The sequence below is a fragment of the Colletotrichum graminicola genome, assembly GCF_000149035.1.
Source record: "Colletotrichum graminicola M1.001 genomic scaffold supercont1.5, whole genome shotgun sequence".
NCBI lineage: Eukaryota > Fungi > Ascomycota > Sordariomycetes > Glomerellales > Glomerellaceae > Colletotrichum > Colletotrichum graminicola.
In genome coordinates, this window is record NW_007361009.1 from 1,106,995 (window position 1) to 1,124,658 (window position 17,664).

Below are 17,664 nucleotides of genomic sequence, written 5' to 3' on the forward strand. Positions count from 1 at the left end.
TGCTCCTCGAAGAGAAGCAGCGCGATGTAATGTAACCGATCCCGAGGAAGAGGTTGTCCGTTCCAAACCAATCCGTGCTCAGCTAGCCAAAGGAGAGGGAGGCAGGGATTATACTCGGTGTGTGCAAGACGAGACAAGTCTCAGAGAAATCTGCAACTCATCTGCATCTCTGTTCTTCGTACGTCCGTATCGTACTGGGGGAGGCGTTCTCTGCGGCCCCCCCTATGAAGATGAGGGGTGAAGTGACAGCACATGGAGGGAGGGCAGCTGCAGTGCTATATACGTAGGTATATCAGAGGCATTGTGGAGTGTGGCAGCGGCACGACATACTCGATGACAAGGGGGTCGATGGGCTGAGATTGTCTTCAGCCTTTGGAACCCAACCTGGCGGCCACGAGGTCGCGCCTGATCTGGGCTCGCCTTGCCTCATCTAATGGTGGGTGACCTACAGCACAGCTATCTCTGCCTATGCTGATGACATATGGGCTACTCTCGTTCTCCTCCTTTGCGTACCTACAGAGAGAGGGCTGCGTCTACGAAGAAAGAGGTGTCCAATCGATTTTGGCCATGGTCCCCAACGACACCCCCCCCTGCTCCGACCCCCTGGTCTCCCTGATGCCAGCCGCGAACCCGCAGGCCCCCGGTCACCTCAGGCTCCAGTCTCGAGACTACCTACTGCGCACTACCATGTATCGTGCGTAGGTATACGCACCCGATGCTGGCTCTGTACGTAGTCAGTAGCGGGCACTGTGAGTCTGCTCTTCGTAGTGTACTGCCCCCAAACCACCGCTGGTGTTATAGGCCAAACGTGCGTAACATAGTGCGGGCTGCATTGGAACAACGCGACACGACAAGGCAGAGAGACCGAGTGCGGCCCGCATTGCTTTTTCTTCGCGATACTCTGAGACTAGGGCCAGCCAGCCACCCTGGATCTCTCGCTCTTCCCTTCTTGATTCAGACGAGAAGCAAGCAGCAAAAGACGCAGGCATGGAGAGGGGCCCTAGAGGATACCTCAATCCTACCGTACGGAACCCATATCGCGACTGGCAAGGGGGGAGGGGGTCCAATCCAATCCGATTTCCCATATTTTCCGCCCTGTCCGAGATCGAACTCGCCGCCCATCATACATGACGACTCGCCTCCGCTCGCCCATTACTCTCGTCTTTGCGCTCCCTCCCTTTACCTATAGTATCCCGTGGCGAGAGCAGGCTCAAACATAACCGGGGAGCCTCTAAAGCTGCCAGATCTCCACAAACTACCACCAAGGACAGAGTAGACCGCGGTGTTCCCGGCTTCCTGCTTTTGCCGCGTCAACCTAGGACGAGACAACCGCCAGAACATGAGCTTGACCATCTCCAATCGCTTCGTCGGGCATCAGGGTTCTCTAGGTGGAAGCGCTTTTCATCCTTTTCCTCCGCCACACCATGGGCCATCTCTCATGCATCGTCAACAATGGCCAGCGCGCAATCCTGTCCAGGTCCAGCCGCAGAACCGCGACCCGACTGCTTCCATGATACCTTCGCACAGTATCCGCCACAACACCGGCCCTCCACGTTTCAGAAAACCCGCCGATGCTGTTTCCGTCACTTCGTCGGCCTCAAAAGAACCAAATCCCGGTTTCGACAACCGCAGCCAGGATGCCGACGACAGCAGGTTCTCGACGCCGGCGTCGGGTCCGTCAGCAGGCATCATCAACCCATTTGATCTTTCTGCCGCCGCACCTTCGGAGCCTCGTCACGTCCTCGTCCGCGTGGAGGGCGACGCCGGTGCGTACCTCGGCGATGTTACGGGACGGCCAGTCCCTTCTAAGCTTAGTCTGCCCACCGAGATGGACGGCTCACGATCGGTCACTAGCGGAGACCAGATCGAAACTGGCTGGAGCCTTGACTATTATGGCTTGTCTCGCACTCGACGAGAGTATGGAAATGGCATTGGGTGGCGCTGCCAAGAATCAGAGGCTGTGGCAGATGCTCAGGGAAACTTTGGATGGCCTCGAAAGTACGTATGCGCCATGTGCTCACTGCATTGGAAGGCCATGCCTTTGCCAGCCAAGGTCATCCGAGGCGATATTAGTCAGAGGGACAGAATTGATCTAAGAATTGTACGTACTCGCCCACGCGATCCGGCGTCTACCTCACCCCGTCGGACGGTACACTTACAAGAACCAGCCCAGCCCGCTCGATACACGGAGGGACCCAGCATTCTCCCGGCCTGGCTGCTCAGAGGTACGTCGCAATAATGGGATCATGATGGGTTAATCGTGCGTTAACAAGAGTTTAACCCGCAGCTTCACTACTACCTCGACCATGAAGGACCCGGCAATGAGCCGTGCGTCCGGGGTCTTTGTCAGACCTGCCGGCCCGTTTCTTGGTTCCCGGACTCGCAACCGACGACCCACTGTTGCCCACCGCCGGTTGTTGAACCGGGCTACCTCAAGGAGATTTACAGGTGCATCATGGATAACTGCCCGTTCCTGACAGACACACGGCGGGAGATGAAGGTACACATAGATCTTCGGCCATTAGTCAAAGCTGATTCTAACTGACCTTTCCGCACAGGCCCATCTTCATTCTCCCCGAAAGAATGGCCACAAATCCTATCTGACGGGGCTAGCCAGCCGTATCGAGAACGGCCAACCTCTGAGCTCCATTGACCAGGAGATTTGCTCGCGGCTGATGCTCATGTTCAACGACAGGGACGCCCGCGGGCAAAAGTCCATTTCTCAGCCCATCAACACAGTCCTGGGTCCGGAGGATGTCAGCAGCCCTGCCGTCTTACGAGAGCACACCCAGTGGATGTCGTACCTCGGGCTGCACACTCCTGAGATGCACCGACGGGATTTCTTCGATCCGAGGAATAATCAGTGGTACTACCGCGAGTACAACCTCGATGACGACTTCGAGAACGCGTGCGAGAATATTCGGATCATTTCCTACGCGACGGGACGCCCAGTGAAGGCCTCTGACTTTCTCTGGCGCTGACTCTTCCATTCTTCCCCTTCTTCTTCCAGGCAAACGGAGTTAGGTGCTCACCGAGCGTAGATGTATCTCCATTAATGGACACATCGAGTCACGTTACGTTGACATGGATATTGTTTATGAGAACACCGTCATTGTATTGTGTTGGACAACTTATGCGAGGCGAGCTGGCAAAGGGCGAACCAGCCGGGGCGTAAGGAAAACGGGTATCACGACTTCATGCTTTGCTATGACCAACAACAGACGTCACGACCTTTGGCGTCATGCGGTTTTCACGACAAGCGAGCATATATTGGGCTATTAGGCTACAACTGGGTGCCACCCCTGCATACTGGGGGGGGACGGTGTCTGTTCTTTCGGAGTCCTCGCTTTTCCGTTTGGCGTTTGACTCGTTTTACGATTATTGGAATATGGGGGACCGGGTCTTCGGCGTCGATGGTGAATGTGGCCGGGCCTACTAGGCCCTGTCTTCTCTCATTCTCCTTAACAGCAGCTTACGGCGTACACGTGTTGGCGACGGTGATACCTTCATGGAACAATATGAAGATACCTACTCGAACTTTGGAGGGGTCCTTTTAGTTGATTACAGGGGGTGAAGGTTGATCGGAGGTTCACATCACGCGAGTGCTGACGGCTCAATATTCGAGAAAGAAGGGCAAGGTAGAATTGCGTGTAGCAACGACTGTTCTCAATGGGTAGAGAATTTGTATACTAGGCTGTGGAGGCCAAGCACTGGCGATGCTTTGTTTTTGCCCAAACTAAAGGCGGGGGGTGCCAGGCCGAGGAGACTTGGCTTGGGATTGGTCCGGTTCGTAGACTAAGCAATCTAGCTATGGGCAATTTGGACACCACTTTGTGTCGAGGTCTTCAAACTACATCTTAATAGGAGTGCGTGGTAGGCTGTTGTTGATTCATGCCGGTGGATTTCACGCCGTGCCCCCAGCTTGGGTGGTCTCAAACGAGGGACCAAATGCGAGAGATGCACAAGAGATAATGGCGTCTCGGGCGTTGTATATATCTAGCCAATGGGATGGAGTCTGTATCTGTGTCGCATTCGGAATTTCTTTTCCAAATCACGCGTATCTCGAGTGGGCATTTGGAAGCTGAAGCGGTGGGGGAGCCCAATGGACGGATTGGTGAGGTAACGCTGAACCATTCGGAAGGAAAAGATGCTCTCGGCCTAGGGGTCGATGGAACATGTCTGTGCTCGGTTTGGCGGAATTGAGGAGGGAAACTATTTATAGTCTCAACCAGGCATACAACAACACCTTTAGAGTGCTTATAGTAACTCGGATTTCCAAAGTGGCCATGGCCCTATATGGGATTACGACGAATTGTTGCTCAGTTCCTTATGGGCGAACATAGCAGATGGAAGTCTGGCGGATGTGCGCAGATGTTATGATTGGGCTCGTGATGGGGGGCAACGATTAAGTGGCTTACACTCGCATGGAAATACCCCTGGAGTGGGTCATCTTGACCGTGAACTCTAAATTGAGTTGCAGACTACGCACCTGATGGCAATTGATGGCCTGGAAGAAACAATTCCTGGGGATTATCCTGAACATCTCTTTCGAAAATCACCAAGAGCATCTACCAATAGGGGCCGGACACAGGCTCGATACATCATCTCTCACCAAGTTGTTCCGTCGAATGAACACGCTGTGAATGAGACAGCTGTATCATTACCATAACGCGATCGAACCATCCTTGCGGAGGGATATGCGGTGGAGGCTTACAGATGGCAACCTCACAACATTGGCGCTCTCAGACCAAGGTTTGTCCCTTCGTCTCAGGAAAAGCATGAGCCGGGAGAGACAAGGTTTTAAATAGAAGTTACGACACCAAGATTGACCAACTCACATTTGTCTAATTTTTCCCTTGCTGGTATCAAACTGATTAATGTACTTGTTGCTCGTAGGGTTCTCCCAACAAACGACATGCTCATTACGTATCCGGCCTATCTTCGGTCCGCAGTTTAAAAACTAAAACTCGAATATATATCGTCTTGACCGGCAGCTCATTTTCATTGTATCAGTTCCATGTGATATATCTATCCCCTTTGTATTCCATCTGGGCGTCTTCAGCCATCATCTCGATACGCACGTCGCTGTTACCTACTTGCAATATCCTCTCCAAGGACATGTCACTGGTATCGCCATGATCTCGCTCGCTGTGCGCTCCGTCCGCGGAGCTTTGGTTCGGCTTTCACCGAGCTCGCATTCCTACCCGTACGCACCGCTGTCGAACGCAAATGGCCATTCCGAACCCTCGTTACCCAGCGGATCGACTCCAAAACCGCAGCCAACTACCATCCTTGCAAGACTAATAGCCATCCTTTTCTTCTTACTGCCCTCCTTCCTCCAGAGGAAGCTAAGGCTCAACGACTCCAAGAACCATCGCAGGCGCCTGTATTCAACTTCCTGGCTTGACGGCCTGCGTGGTACCGCATCTCTGATTGTCTTCATTTGCCACTATTCAGGACCAAACTTCGGATGGTACCTCGCTAGACCATACGGAATCCCCCAGGAGAACGATACTGCTGCTTCCTCGCCGCTACAGCTCCCTTTCTTACGCGTCATCTACAGCGGAAAGCCCATGGTTCACATCTTCTTCGTCATCTCCGGCTTCGTTCTCTCTCTCAAGTCTCTACAGCAGGCCAGAAAACACAACTATGACGGGCTCCACCGCACCCTCTCGAGTAGTGTTTTCCGCCGCGGCTTTCGATTGTTTCTCCCTACTACTGCCTCTACATTTATCATCATGATCATGATCCGCCTTGGTTGGATGGGACAGCCCCTGCCCACTCTATGGGAACAACTTATAGACTGGAAGAATGCTCTCTGGAGGATCACCTTTAGCTGGCAGTGGGACATTACCCAATTTCTCCCCTACGATGTTCATCTTTGGACTATTCCAATTGAGTTCTCTAACTCATTACTACTATTTGTTACTCTGACGGGTGTAAGCCGTATGAAGACGTGTCTACGTCTAACATCTGTGCTTACTATTATGGCTTACTGCCTTAGGTGTGGCCACTGGGCCGCTTTTGAATTCTTTGGTGGCATGGTCCTCGCTGAGATCGGTCTTATCCAAGAGGCCCGCCGCGAGCGGGTTGCTGCAGCTCTCCAGAACAAGGAGGAGGAATCAGATTCAGCGGCCCTTGACGGCGTTTCTAGCTCGTGCTCTAAATCCGTCAAGACAGTCATCATCAAAGCCTTCCTCATTGGCAACCTTATCTTTGGTCTGTTCGTTGCTGGGTGGCCGGACGAAGTTAATGATATTACCCCTGGAATTGCGCCGCTCTTTCACAATACCATGGAGCCCTATTTCACTATGGGGGGAGACCTCGTTGCGTTCCCCTGGTATGCACTTGGTGCTATCCAGATCGTTGCCGCCTTGCAACAAGTCACGGTGCTACAGAACCTCTTTATAACACCTCTGGCGCAGTATCTTGGCGACATAAGCTATGCATTGTACCTCGTTCACGGGCCTGTCTTGGACGTTTTGGAACACCGCTGGATGCCCTACGTCTGGACTCTGGTTGGCAGCAGAGAGGAAGCTGGTATGTGGGGGCGCATGGTGGCATGGTTCATCGGTCTGATTGCGCTGGGAGTACCTACTATCTGGTGTAGTGATATTTTCTGGCGAACAGTTGATGTTAAGACGGTCGAGCTTTCGCGCTGGATCGAGGCTCAGTGCGTGCGAGACGATTGAACCGGTACTCTTGAACGACGGGCGGTTGCCATAGACGGCGGTCGACGTGGCATTTGAGGCGTCGAACAGCTACCCAGACGTCGTTTCGTTCTCTACGTACACAAGATATAGTTGCATTAGCACCATCATGCAAAAGAAGCAAATGTATTGTGGTTTCTGAGCTACAATTCTCATGGTATTGAAGTCCTAGTTCTGTGAAGGAAGTGTTGTGATAACGCCGGTATAATGTCCGTAGTGAACAGAGTGGTCAAGCCGTCAAAACATCATTGATGCGATACACTGAATAGGAATCATTACCTCATAATCCATTGGGTAGTTCCACTTTGCCTTGATCTACGGTGGACGATTGCAGGCAAGCGGGCCTCTCTCTCAGCATCATGTCGATTGCTACATACGTACGTGCTATAATTACCCATTCGACTTAGATGTGCCCAAGATGTTGCTTTACCTTTTCTTAGCCCTTGGAGGGCCGTAAACATCCCCGCAGCACGCTTAAAAAGAGTAGCCACGGAGCCCACCTTGGTGCCATGCGGCGTGCGTTGAAGGTTTTAAAGAACCTACCGCACATGTCAAGGGCACACTTTCCTGATGTAGGAAAGTAAGTCTGATAGAATAAGAAATGGCCCAGGCCTTTTTTGATGCTAAGGAAGCATGCCTGGTATCAATTTACAATCCTAACAACAACAAATTAGGGGTACGCCGTCCAGGAACGTGAGGTTTATCGTTGGTACCACAATTGTCGTTGCCATTTTTGTTTGAAGATTGCCTTTGTTCGAGGCCATGCAATCCTGGGAACACTCACGGACACGAAGACTCTGGATTTATCTATCTCGAGAAGCGTTATATGGCTCGTTGGCCGGTGAAGCAATTGCAATTACTGACGTCAACGCGCCCTCTCGAAGGCTCGTATGAAGGCTAAATCGTGCGTAGTAGTTGAGTCAACGGTGATGAGCAAAGATTTGACTCTGATAAATTTGCAAGGAAAGCCAACGGCATAGGACAACGTTCTAGTAGCAGAGTCATGGTTTCTTAATTAGTCGGCTCTGGAATCGGTAATACCTCAAGCTGGTCAGGTACGACATTTCCATATTTGTCTCAAGCCCTCCGAGAGCGAGGGTCGCCGGTATTGACCAGACATTGGTATGTATTTAACGGACCGCGGACTACGTTAATGTACATCTTTTGGTAAAACCAGTTCTCCATCTCGTACTTGGGTGGGGGGTTCCAGAGCCATCAACATCCCTTTGGGCTCCGCCGATGCAGGATTTGAGACCATAGGCGTAGTATACGCGCATGGGGTCGGGCTTGCTGGTAGAGCTTTTATTGGCGGGGGACCCGTAGCACTTACTGTTGATGAAGACAGAGGGCTTGTAGACGTCGCCGTCGCCGTCGCCGCCACAGGCAAACTTCACGGCATTGCCATTTTTGTCAAACATCTCAGGGTAACTGCAAGAGCGTGTTTTGGTTTGGCCTCTCAAAAGCATCCAACGGCACATTATTGACTAACCTACTCGTACTCCATGCCGTCGTTCTTGGCGGCAGCTTTGCAAACGTATTATTTGGGAGCCTACTGTCAGTGTGTGGCAGATGATCTGATGTGAAGGGCATATTAAATGTCTGGCTACACTGGCAGATGGCAGATTGATAAACGTAGATTTTATAAGATAAAATCAAATAAAAAAATGAGATCGTAGTAGGGCTTTACAAATGTCGCTAAGTTCTACTTCTGACATGACTGAGCTGACTGATAAAGGTATATGACCCATGTCGTCACGACTAAGATAAACAACCTATTCAAGAGGGCAGTCCATCATCCAAGCATATCATACCAGCAAGCACTACCACTAATGGTGTAGAACTGTATGAGCGGACCGGAATATGAATTCCATGACTTTCTTCTCGAAGCAGAGAATCCGGTAATTCCATTCCACTTTGACTTATTTAGATGTCTGCTGTCTGTTGGGTAACCAAGCAAATGTGCTTGACTCCTACCCTCTTGAATGTAAAAACAGTGATTGCGGTTTAGACGAGATAGACCCAGGCAAAAGTGGCATCTCAAGAGGATACAAATACATCACCTGTTCTGATTTGGGAGGTGGAACAACAATGCATGAAACCATGGGCATAACCGATGTACAGCCCTAATATCTAACTATATCGAGGGTAACGGCGAACATAATCATTTTATTGATACTGAAAAGCACATTGGCTGTCGAACTTCACTGGCCTATATATCCGCCTTTACTGCTGATTTATACTCGTCGTCGGCTGCTAACGATGTCATCCAAACGAAAAAGAACCACAATTCGTCGAACGCGAGCCCTATCATGAGCCACACCCGTCAGAGTCCTTGTTCGGCCACTGCCCACTCAGTGCGCAACAAAAACACACACCAGCTGAATCAAGCCTGGCACGTACGTGGTGGCTTTCCCCTCAGTCTTGGATCACTTTAGAAACAATACTAAACAAAGCCCACCCGACTCACTTGCACATGCTACACAAACTCACCACGGAACCGGCTCCGGTTTTGCAACATCGAGTTCCTCGCCGTCACAGCCTTGACTCAACCACCGTCGCAGGGAGTATTCATTGCATGCTGAAGCCGCTGTGGATGTGACTACCGCCCAGCGGTCGGCTGCCCTGCCACTCCACCATCGCAGCCGCCGTGGCTTTGGCACCGGTAGTTGAAGTATTTCTCGCATAGCCCTAGTTGAGTACACGTAGACGCTGTCATGCGATGTCGATGACGAACGGACCCAGTCAGGCAGCACCGCGGGTTTGAGAGTATATTTGCCAGGTAAGTTGCGACGAGATTGCAGAGGAGAAGGTGGCCTGGCAGAGACATCTCTCTCCCCCTCTGGCTGTACGTGTTCTCATTTCAGAGCACAGGACTCATCATAATCCGATCAACTGGCATTGTAGCCCCGTCTACATGCTACAAGCTGGTCAAATGCCAGTATCCCGTTCTCTCCAAGACTTCAGTGGGGGCTTAGTCCAGTAGGCACGGTCTCAGGCTTCCCAGAGGTCGGCGTATCGCACGCCATTCTTACCTCTATGTAGCAGCGTTCTGACCCATGAAAACCATTCATATTCCGTAAAAAGTGCAATCAGGAAAGACGCCTAGGGACAATGCAAGGAGTGTTTATTTGATGCTATCCATTGCATTTTAACATTTGACCATCAACCGTAATGGAACACCTCTTTCGTGAGTGACGCCTCCAACCTCCTTGTTCTGGCCATCCCTTTGCCAATTCATATTCTTATCCTGTGCCATGTCCGTTCCGTTTTTCGCCCGAATCCGTGGCCTAGGAAAATGACATTTCGAGTCCATCGAGTCTGGCCCCCCCCACGAGGTGATTACCATTATATACTATATCGATTGGCCAGCGGGCAGCGCCGGCGGCAATACATGTGACATGTGACAAAGAAAAGGTTGACTTTTTTGTTCCGACTGGCAAGGAAATATAGACGATCATGGCCCCACAGGGGCGTTGTAATATTGTACAGGCACCATCGGCCATTCTGACGACATCGTCGTAGGCTGCGGCGCATTCTCGTCAACGACAGTGCTGGAGAAACTCTCCCAGTCTTCAAACGAGACCATATTTTCGGGCATGAACTGAAAGTTCATTGGCTGGTTTTCCTGTGGTGGTGGGGGAAGCTCCCTGTCAAGGGATGCTCTTCGTACAGGCTCGGTATTGGCACGCGGCTGCGGCGTGTGGAACATCTGCTGCGGCATCATTGATTGAGCCCTCATCTGATCCATGAATGGTGAGGGTGACGAATCCTGCGAAGCCAGTACAGGAGGCTGAGGCGACTGAGTCGGCAAAGTCTGCGAGGGTATCGAAGGAGGAGGAAGAAGGGGCTGAGGGGGGTATTGTTGTGGAAGAGCCGAGGGAGGCGGGGCGTAGCATTGAGAATACTGCATCGGTGGTGATGCGGGAACCGGCAGGAAGACGAGGTCAGCAAGCTTGTAGGCGAGGGACACAATCGACTCAGCTTCGGTGCTGGGCCCAGAGAAGAACTCGAGAAGATCCTGGAGTTGACCTGGACTCTCATTCTCCATGAAGCCCTGCGCACGACCGGTCTGTGTGGGGTTCCAGCTGAAATTAGGTTGACGTCCGTTGAACTCATTCGCCTTGGACATAAGGATATCCTTCCAGGCCTCGTGGATCAAAGGCTGGTGAAGAAGGCCGTAGATGACCCTCGAGTGCATCCAGTCAGACTTGGTCTTTCCCGACTCAAAATGCCGAGCGACGTGCTCGACGTGGCGTTCCCTGGAAGGGTGAAGGGCCGAGCAGAAGCCGCAAGCCCAATACTTTCTCCTCTTGAGATATTTGACCACCTTCTCTGAATGGGGGCACGACTTGCAGCCGTGCGAGGCCTTGTGGTGTTGATTGAAAGTGTTTGCTCCCCAGAAGCTCCTGTTGCAGCCAGGCTCGGGGCAAGGGTACTTCTTCCAACGCTCATGGAACTCCTCCTCGTGACGCTTCCAGTCATACTTTCGCTTGAACCGTGTCTCACAGGAAGTGCACCAGTAGAAGTTGAAACGACCGGGACCCCATCCCGTTTGCGCGCTTGCCACCTGGGGTAGGTTGCCTGGTGCGCCTACAGAGGGTTGGGGTGCGCATTGGGTGGTAGAAGGTGCCTGGGACGCTTGCGAGTAGTGTGTCGCGACAGTGGCATTGGAATTCGCGGAGCCCATCGACCAGATACTAGCGTGACCGGAAGAACCCGAGCTCGTGGACGACACGGAAATGCGTGGGCGATGACCTATTTGACCGTGCAAGATTGCTGGAGGAACAGTTGGGGAGTTAGCAGGGCGACTCTTCTCCCGGGGTCACGCCCGGTTGAGAATGATAGGAACAAACCTCGTGTGGAAGCATCCTCCAAAGGAGAGTCCTGTGATGTTTGTGGCTGCTGGTGCCGTTGTTGGTGTTGTTGCTGGTGCTGTGGCTGGTGTTGTGGCTGGTGTTGTGGCTGGTGTTGTTGCTGGTGCTGTTGCTGGTGGTGAAGCTGGTGTTGAAGCTGGTGCGTCCTGTCTTCGCCGCCCTCCCACATTTGTAGCAATACTTCGCGTGACAGTCCAGAACTCTTCAATGCCTCAAGCGTCCGCCTGGCATCAGCCAGCACGTCGGCTGGGGCTTCCTGCATGACGTGATCCATCGGCGCGGCCTTCCGCTTTTCCTTCCACACTGTCGAGACGAATTGGTAGTTGCGTCGGCGTCTTTGGGTCGAACTGGGAGGTGCGTCATGCAGCGGCGACGTTGTTCCGAGAAGTGAACGTGATGCGGGCGAACGAGTGCGATGAGGGCAAAGTTGTCGTTTCTGCTGTTGTTGGTCGTGGCGATTTGTATCCGAGGTGGCTGTGGTTATAGCAATGGGGGATAGATAGAGTGCGTGGCGCGAGATTGGCGGACAGGAAATTTGGATGGAAAGACGCAACAACGAAGTAGACCTGATGAGGTGCAGGGCAAGCCCAAGTAAAGGATGTAGGATGAGAGAATCAAGAGAGGTCAGGGTCGCATGCAAATGTGGAAGAACTGAGGCGTCTGTTCAGGGATATAATAAGTGGGAAACGAGTGTGGGTGGTAAAGAGGAAGTTGGTATTAAGGGTAAAGAGCGAGGGAAGAAGTCGAGGGGGGGGGGGGGGGGGGGGGGGGGTAAGTGAAAGTAGATGCAGGTCGGAAAAGTATGGTGAGGTAGGTGCGGGAGGTGGGAGGTTAAGATCAGATTCTCGGACGGCAAAAGAAGCTGGTGGTGTCGTGCCTAGTTCGGACGCTTTGGCGGGAAGCGAGAGGAGTGAGGAGGTGGTGGTGGAGCAGCACGAGGAGGGAATGATGGGATGGGACGGGTATGGGACGGGATGGGTTGGGATGGAAGGAGGGAGGTGTGCGCTTTGAATTTCGGGATTGGACCAAAGCTCAGCGCGCAAAGCTTGGGGCGAGTTAGTCAGGAACCTAGCACGCAGAGAAGAGACGGAAGGAGGGAGCTAGGGGAGTAAGTACCTCAGAAGGGGTAGGTTAGGTAGGTGCGGTACGGATAAAGACGCAAACAAGGAAGGAGGAGAAGGAAGAGGAGAAGGAGGAGGAGGAAGAGAAAGGTGAGGGGCCTGATGCCTCCTGGTGCTGCGCTGGTGTTTGGGCGTCGAGTGCTAGCTGTTGGCCGCTGCTAAAAAGGACGCGCGCAGATTTAAACAAATAATAATAAATATACCCAGATATATGATCAAACAAGACCGCGGGCCCGGGGAGGGAATAAAAACGACACGAGAGAGGTGCTAGGGTAAGAAGCCTTAGATAGTGTACCTCAGGCAGTTTCCGTACGGTACCCAACAACTACCTGGCAAGGTTAAGTGCCACCTTGAAGCGTAGGTAGTGTGAGATGGCGGGAGGCCTTGGTCAAGATACTACTACAGAACCCAGCACACTGTTCCGAACAACCCTGTCCTTCGTTTGTCTATCTTCTCCCTCCTCCATCTGTACCAAGACTTTGTCTCCCCTTCTCCCATCCGGCCGAGATCGATGTGAGCAGGGGGTGAGTGGGCTGCCGCACCGTACCGACTGGAGTGGTTCCGGGTCTCGAAATAGTGGACAAAAGCCACTTTAGATGGGGGCAGAAGGAAGAATTCAAAGAAGCAGAAAATGGAGTGTGGAGTGTTGACATGATGGACATTGAAGATGAGAGACAACGCAACGACACGACACGAGGCGAGGCGTGTGTGAAGTGTGCGCGTACCTATGTCGCCCTCTATCGGTCTTTCTCTCTCCATGTCTCTCCGCGTCAGACAGACATTGCACTTGTCCCTCGTTTGACGCAGACAAGGCAAGCCGAGGAGGGGGGATAAGTCGATGACAGCAAGCAACAAGCATAGCTGACAGAGATTTTCCTCTTCCCTGCCCCGTCCTGTGTTTCCTTGCGCGCGTCTCTTCCCGGATCGCGACGGGTGATAGGTACTAGTCACCATCTGAGCCAGAAGAATTGGTACTGTCCTGTAGGTTAGGTGGTAGCATACCTAGTTAGGTACCTTACTTGGTCCCTAGTGTACCTAGGTAGGTAGTTGGTAGGCACGACGTATACTCGCTGCAAGGTACCTACTCGGGTTGGTACCTTACGTTATCCGGCTGTTGGTCTTTTCCCTTTGGGTTCGAGTACCTATGCAGTTAGTTGCTCTCAAGATGGATTAACTCACACACCAAGGCAAACCCCTCAACGGGCGTGTTTCACACTTTCTAGATTACGCACTTTCCTTGGAACGTAAGCCCCTGCAAGCCACCAAAAGAGCTGTAACGCGCTCTGCTGGAACCTACGCGTAGACGCAGGTGTTGGGAAGAAGATGGAGGGGAGGTAGGAACCGGGGGTTCTGGAGACCAGGCCAGGTGAAGAGGAGCCAAGAACAGGGCAAACCATCTCGTCATCACAAATGGCGCGCTCCGCGTCCGCGGGAACATACGAACGCACGGATACGCGCACACGAGAGTACGTAGCAGGGCAGCACACATGACACTGGGAAAAGGGGGGGGGGGGGTTCGAGGCATGGCATGACGGGAAGGCGTCGCGCGAATGTGCAGTGTATGCGTGTGATGGCGGCTAGTCGGAAGGAACGAACAATTAAAGGAGAGGAAAGCCGAGTGGGGTGTGGGGGCAAGATTGGGAAAGGACATGACGAAGAGGGAGAGAGAGAGAGAAAGAGAGAGAAGAGAAGGGGCCAGCCGCATGGTTCGGGGGTTTGCGTTCATTCGCATTCGCCAGGATCAAGGGGGTAACTGGGTACGAGATGATCAGGGGTGCAAAGAGAGAAACACGGGTGAAGTGTGTGGATGGCATGGAAACAGGAGCAAGCAAAGACTCTAAGGCGGTCGGAAGAAACAATCAGGGTGGGCAACTGGACTCAGTGTCTGAGCCGAGACAAAAGGCACAGGAGAAGGAAAGAAAACATGGCCAATAATTCAAGATATTAAAAACAATCAAGCCGGCACATGGGAAGCTTGGGCCAGTTTTTAGTTTATTATCCATACATGGTGGATGTCAGCGACCAGGATTGAGTTGCCAGGTTGTAGCCCCTGCCATGGCTTCCAGCGGCTGCACACAGTACCTACCTACATACTCCGTACAAACCCCCAAAACTACCAAGGGCACGACGGCCACGATGGATGGATGGATGGACGATGATGACGATTGATGACCCAGTCAACAACGTGCCATCCATTCATCCATCCATCCTGAACTGGGTACTCTCTTAAGCAAGCAAGCAAGCAGGTGGCAGATCAGTTCCGCATTTTTCAACTTTGCAGTCATCCCGCTAGTGATAAAACGGCAAGACAGACGCGCTGCGTATAGGTAAACGTGCCTTCCTGTCCGGCAAGGGCTCCGGCCGCTAGAGCCATGGGCTAGGAAGCAAGCGAGCGTTGGGAAGGAACTGTGCCTGGTGGTGTGGTACACTATATTTGTAGTAAGAGGAAACATGCGGGAACGGCGCATAGCACAAGCGTTGCGTTAGGTAGATCCCAAAGTGTAGATGTTCACTGCCAGTCAACCAGTCAGCCGGCAGCGCTGGTACCCCTAGGAGATGCAATGCAGCAAGCATTGTGTAAAAGGGAAAATGGGATACGTACCCCCTCAGGGCCCACCCAGGATGATGGAGACTGTTCGTGGCGCCCTTCCCCGCTACTAGTTGGGCGCTAATACCAAAGAGGTAACATGAGGAAAACGTGCTCCTTGCGCCAAAGACCAATAACGTCTGGGGTGATGAATCGACCGCCTCTCTTTTCCTTCGTGCCCGTCTGTTTCCACCTTTGGATCTATCGTTTTCATTTCTTTTTCTCCTCTCTTTTCCTCAATCGGGCGGAGAGGGAAGTTTCTGCTTCTTCTAAAGGAAAGTGTGCGACATCAAAGTTGGTCTAGCATCATCGGGCAACGGTGTGCTCCTCGCCCCCCCCCCCCCCCCCCTATCCCCTTCTTTCCTTCCAACCCCCACCCCCTTAGCAATGAGGCATGCGATACTACTGCGTATGCATCGTACGGCGCAGCAATGAGCTCAGCAGCGCTAGGGTTATGGGAGTCTCCGGGCAAGACGTCGTTGAGGTTGTCGTCAGGTCTGCAAACTTTTTTTTTAATACGAACAACCCCAAGTAAACTGGCAAAAATCAACTCCATGGTTGATGACTGCCTTTCATGATTGGTTAGCTTCCCACCTGAAACAAATTCAGGACTGCTCACCGATACGCCACGGAAGGCCCAGCGTTTCGAAACAGGTCGAGAGAGGGAAACACAGCCATCCATCCATCCATCCAACCCCCTTGGTGTGTGAGCCGGCTGGCAGCTGCAACACACCTCTGCATTACTCTCTAGGTAGTACTCCGTAGTGTACATTATTATGCTCTTCCTGCCGCGGCAGGTGGGTGGCCTGGATATAGTAGTACGTACCAAGTATTTCGGCCTGTTCCCTGGAGACGCAGCGAATAGGGGCCCCTTTCCTCTTGGGGAGGGTTTCCTGCGGATACTGACTCCTACTTGGAGGATCTCGAGGGCTCCGAGGCAAGCGGTCAAACTATAATGAACCTGGAGCTTCTTTTTTTGTCCAGGGCACACTTGGCCAGGCACCTACAAGGCCATGGCAGGGAAAACCCAGTCATACTTGGAAAGCCTTGAGAAGTTGAGATAGGTATGTAGTACAGGTACAAGTACAAGGGGTAGCTACAGGAAGCTGCAGGTATGGACCACTGACGGACATTTTCGGTTGGGCCAGCGTTAATAACACGATAGGGTAAGGACGGGGGATCAGTGGCACCCACCCTGTTCTGATTGGGCCATAGGTGTGTATGTGTTCGCAACCTCCAAACACCAAAGGGACTCAGCACCAAAGAGCAAGAACCATCCAAGACTCACATACCCGGATACTGACACTGCGTACGGAGTTTTTCACTTTACTCTACGAATATAAACTACGTGCACATGCCCATCCCATCGCACGCTTCATTACCTACTACGTATGTATGCGGGGCCAAAAACGGCTTCCTCACGGACCCTGCTCCCCTTCCTTGTATCCTCTTCCTTCAGCCTTGTCCGCTTTCTCTTTTGCCCAAGGGCATGGCGTGCTGCTTTCGCTAATGGAGTATAGGTACCTGAGGGGGGACAGCCACACGACCCTCGCTGATTGTCAATTTTCAACCATAATGGGTGATGATTGAAGGCGACCATCTGCTACCTTGGCATCTCAGGGTGTCATTGTCCTCCATCATGCGTCGCTGTCGCCAGCTCGTATTCACATTCAACCAACGTCTGCCTCACCACGTTTCCTATATGAAACTCCCGAGTCCCAACGGTATATCATCGCCCATCCGAGCTAGCGGTGCGTCTCACAATTCCCGTCCGCGCTTGGCGGAAACTTGAACGCGGGCGCCACGGGGAGGGGGCGCGCCATGATGGTTGCCGGCGATATCGGACCTCATGTTGGAGCGGACGTCCAGAGCCGGCTCCTTTGGTCGACCCATCTCGTTTGGGCTGGGCTGGCCTCGTCTTGTCTCGTGTCGTCTTTTTTTGGACTTGACCGACGGCTATCCGTTCCATCAGCCACACGTTCTAGGCACTCAAAGCCTCCATCTCGGACCAGGAACTCGAGCACGGCCGCCTCAACGGACATGGAAGCTGGGATATTTCAGACAGGCGATGGAGGGAAACGAACACAAGCAACAGCCGCTGATAGATCGACGACGCCTTGTGCAAGGGTGCCTGTGCAATTCCCCTCCTCCCTACCCTCACACTACACGCCAGCAATCTATCGACTCTCGATTTAGCATATTCTGCACTAACCGCGACTACCTGCTAGTTTACTTTAGGCGAACCCACGATGATTCCGATGGTCTCAAGTTTGACATCGGACATGCCACTGCCCCCTCCTTGTCGTCTTTTCTTCTCCCAACTACCCTCGAGAGCATCAGTGTCCACTCCACGCTGCGCCCTCTTGTGTCAT

The 17,664-nt window shown here is 52.6% G+C and overlaps 5 protein-coding genes across 5 annotated transcripts; 2 read left to right on the forward strand and 3 right to left on the reverse strand.

Annotated features, from left to right (window-relative positions):
• Positions 1-1,438: 1,438 nt before the first annotated feature.
• Positions 1,439-2,981, forward strand: GLRG_02659 (uncharacterized protein; the record flags this gene model as incomplete). The annotated part of the gene is made up of 2 exons (XM_008092668.1): positions 1,439-2,101; positions 2,559-2,981. The coding sequence occupies 2 exons, from the start codon at positions 1,439-1,441 to the stop codon at positions 2,979-2,981; spliced, it is 1,086 nt and encodes a 361-aa protein (XP_008090859.1).
• A 2,154-nt stretch (positions 2,982-5,135) lies between these two features.
• Positions 5,136-6,692, forward strand: GLRG_02660 (acyltransferase; the record flags this gene model as incomplete). The annotated part of the gene is made up of 1 exon (XM_008092669.1): positions 5,136-6,692. The coding sequence occupies one exon, from the start codon at positions 5,136-5,138 to the stop codon at positions 6,690-6,692; it is 1,557 nt and encodes a 518-aa protein (XP_008090860.1).
• A 1,033-nt stretch (positions 6,693-7,725) lies between these two features.
• GLRG_02661 (uncharacterized protein) lies at positions 7,726-8,214 on the reverse strand (the record flags this gene model as incomplete). Its single annotated transcript, XM_008092670.1, has 3 exons — positions 7,726-7,751; positions 7,903-8,138; positions 8,204-8,214. 3 exons carry the CDS (start codon positions 8,212-8,214, stop codon positions 7,726-7,728), a joined length of 273 nt encoding a protein of 90 aa, XP_008090861.1.
• A 1,950-nt stretch (positions 8,215-10,164) lies between these two features.
• On the reverse strand, positions 10,165-10,758 carry GLRG_02662 (uncharacterized protein; the record flags this gene model as incomplete). Its single annotated transcript, XM_008092671.1, has 1 exon — positions 10,165-10,758. One exon carries the CDS (start codon positions 10,756-10,758, stop codon positions 10,165-10,167), a length of 594 nt encoding a protein of 197 aa, XP_008090862.1.
• A 6,292-nt stretch (positions 10,759-17,050) lies between these two features.
• GLRG_02663 (uncharacterized protein) lies at positions 17,051-17,334 on the reverse strand (the record flags this gene model as incomplete). Its single annotated transcript, XM_008092672.1, has 2 exons — positions 17,051-17,248; positions 17,302-17,334. 2 exons carry the CDS (start codon positions 17,332-17,334, stop codon positions 17,051-17,053), a joined length of 231 nt encoding a protein of 76 aa, XP_008090863.1.
• Positions 17,335-17,664: the final 330 nt, after the last annotated feature.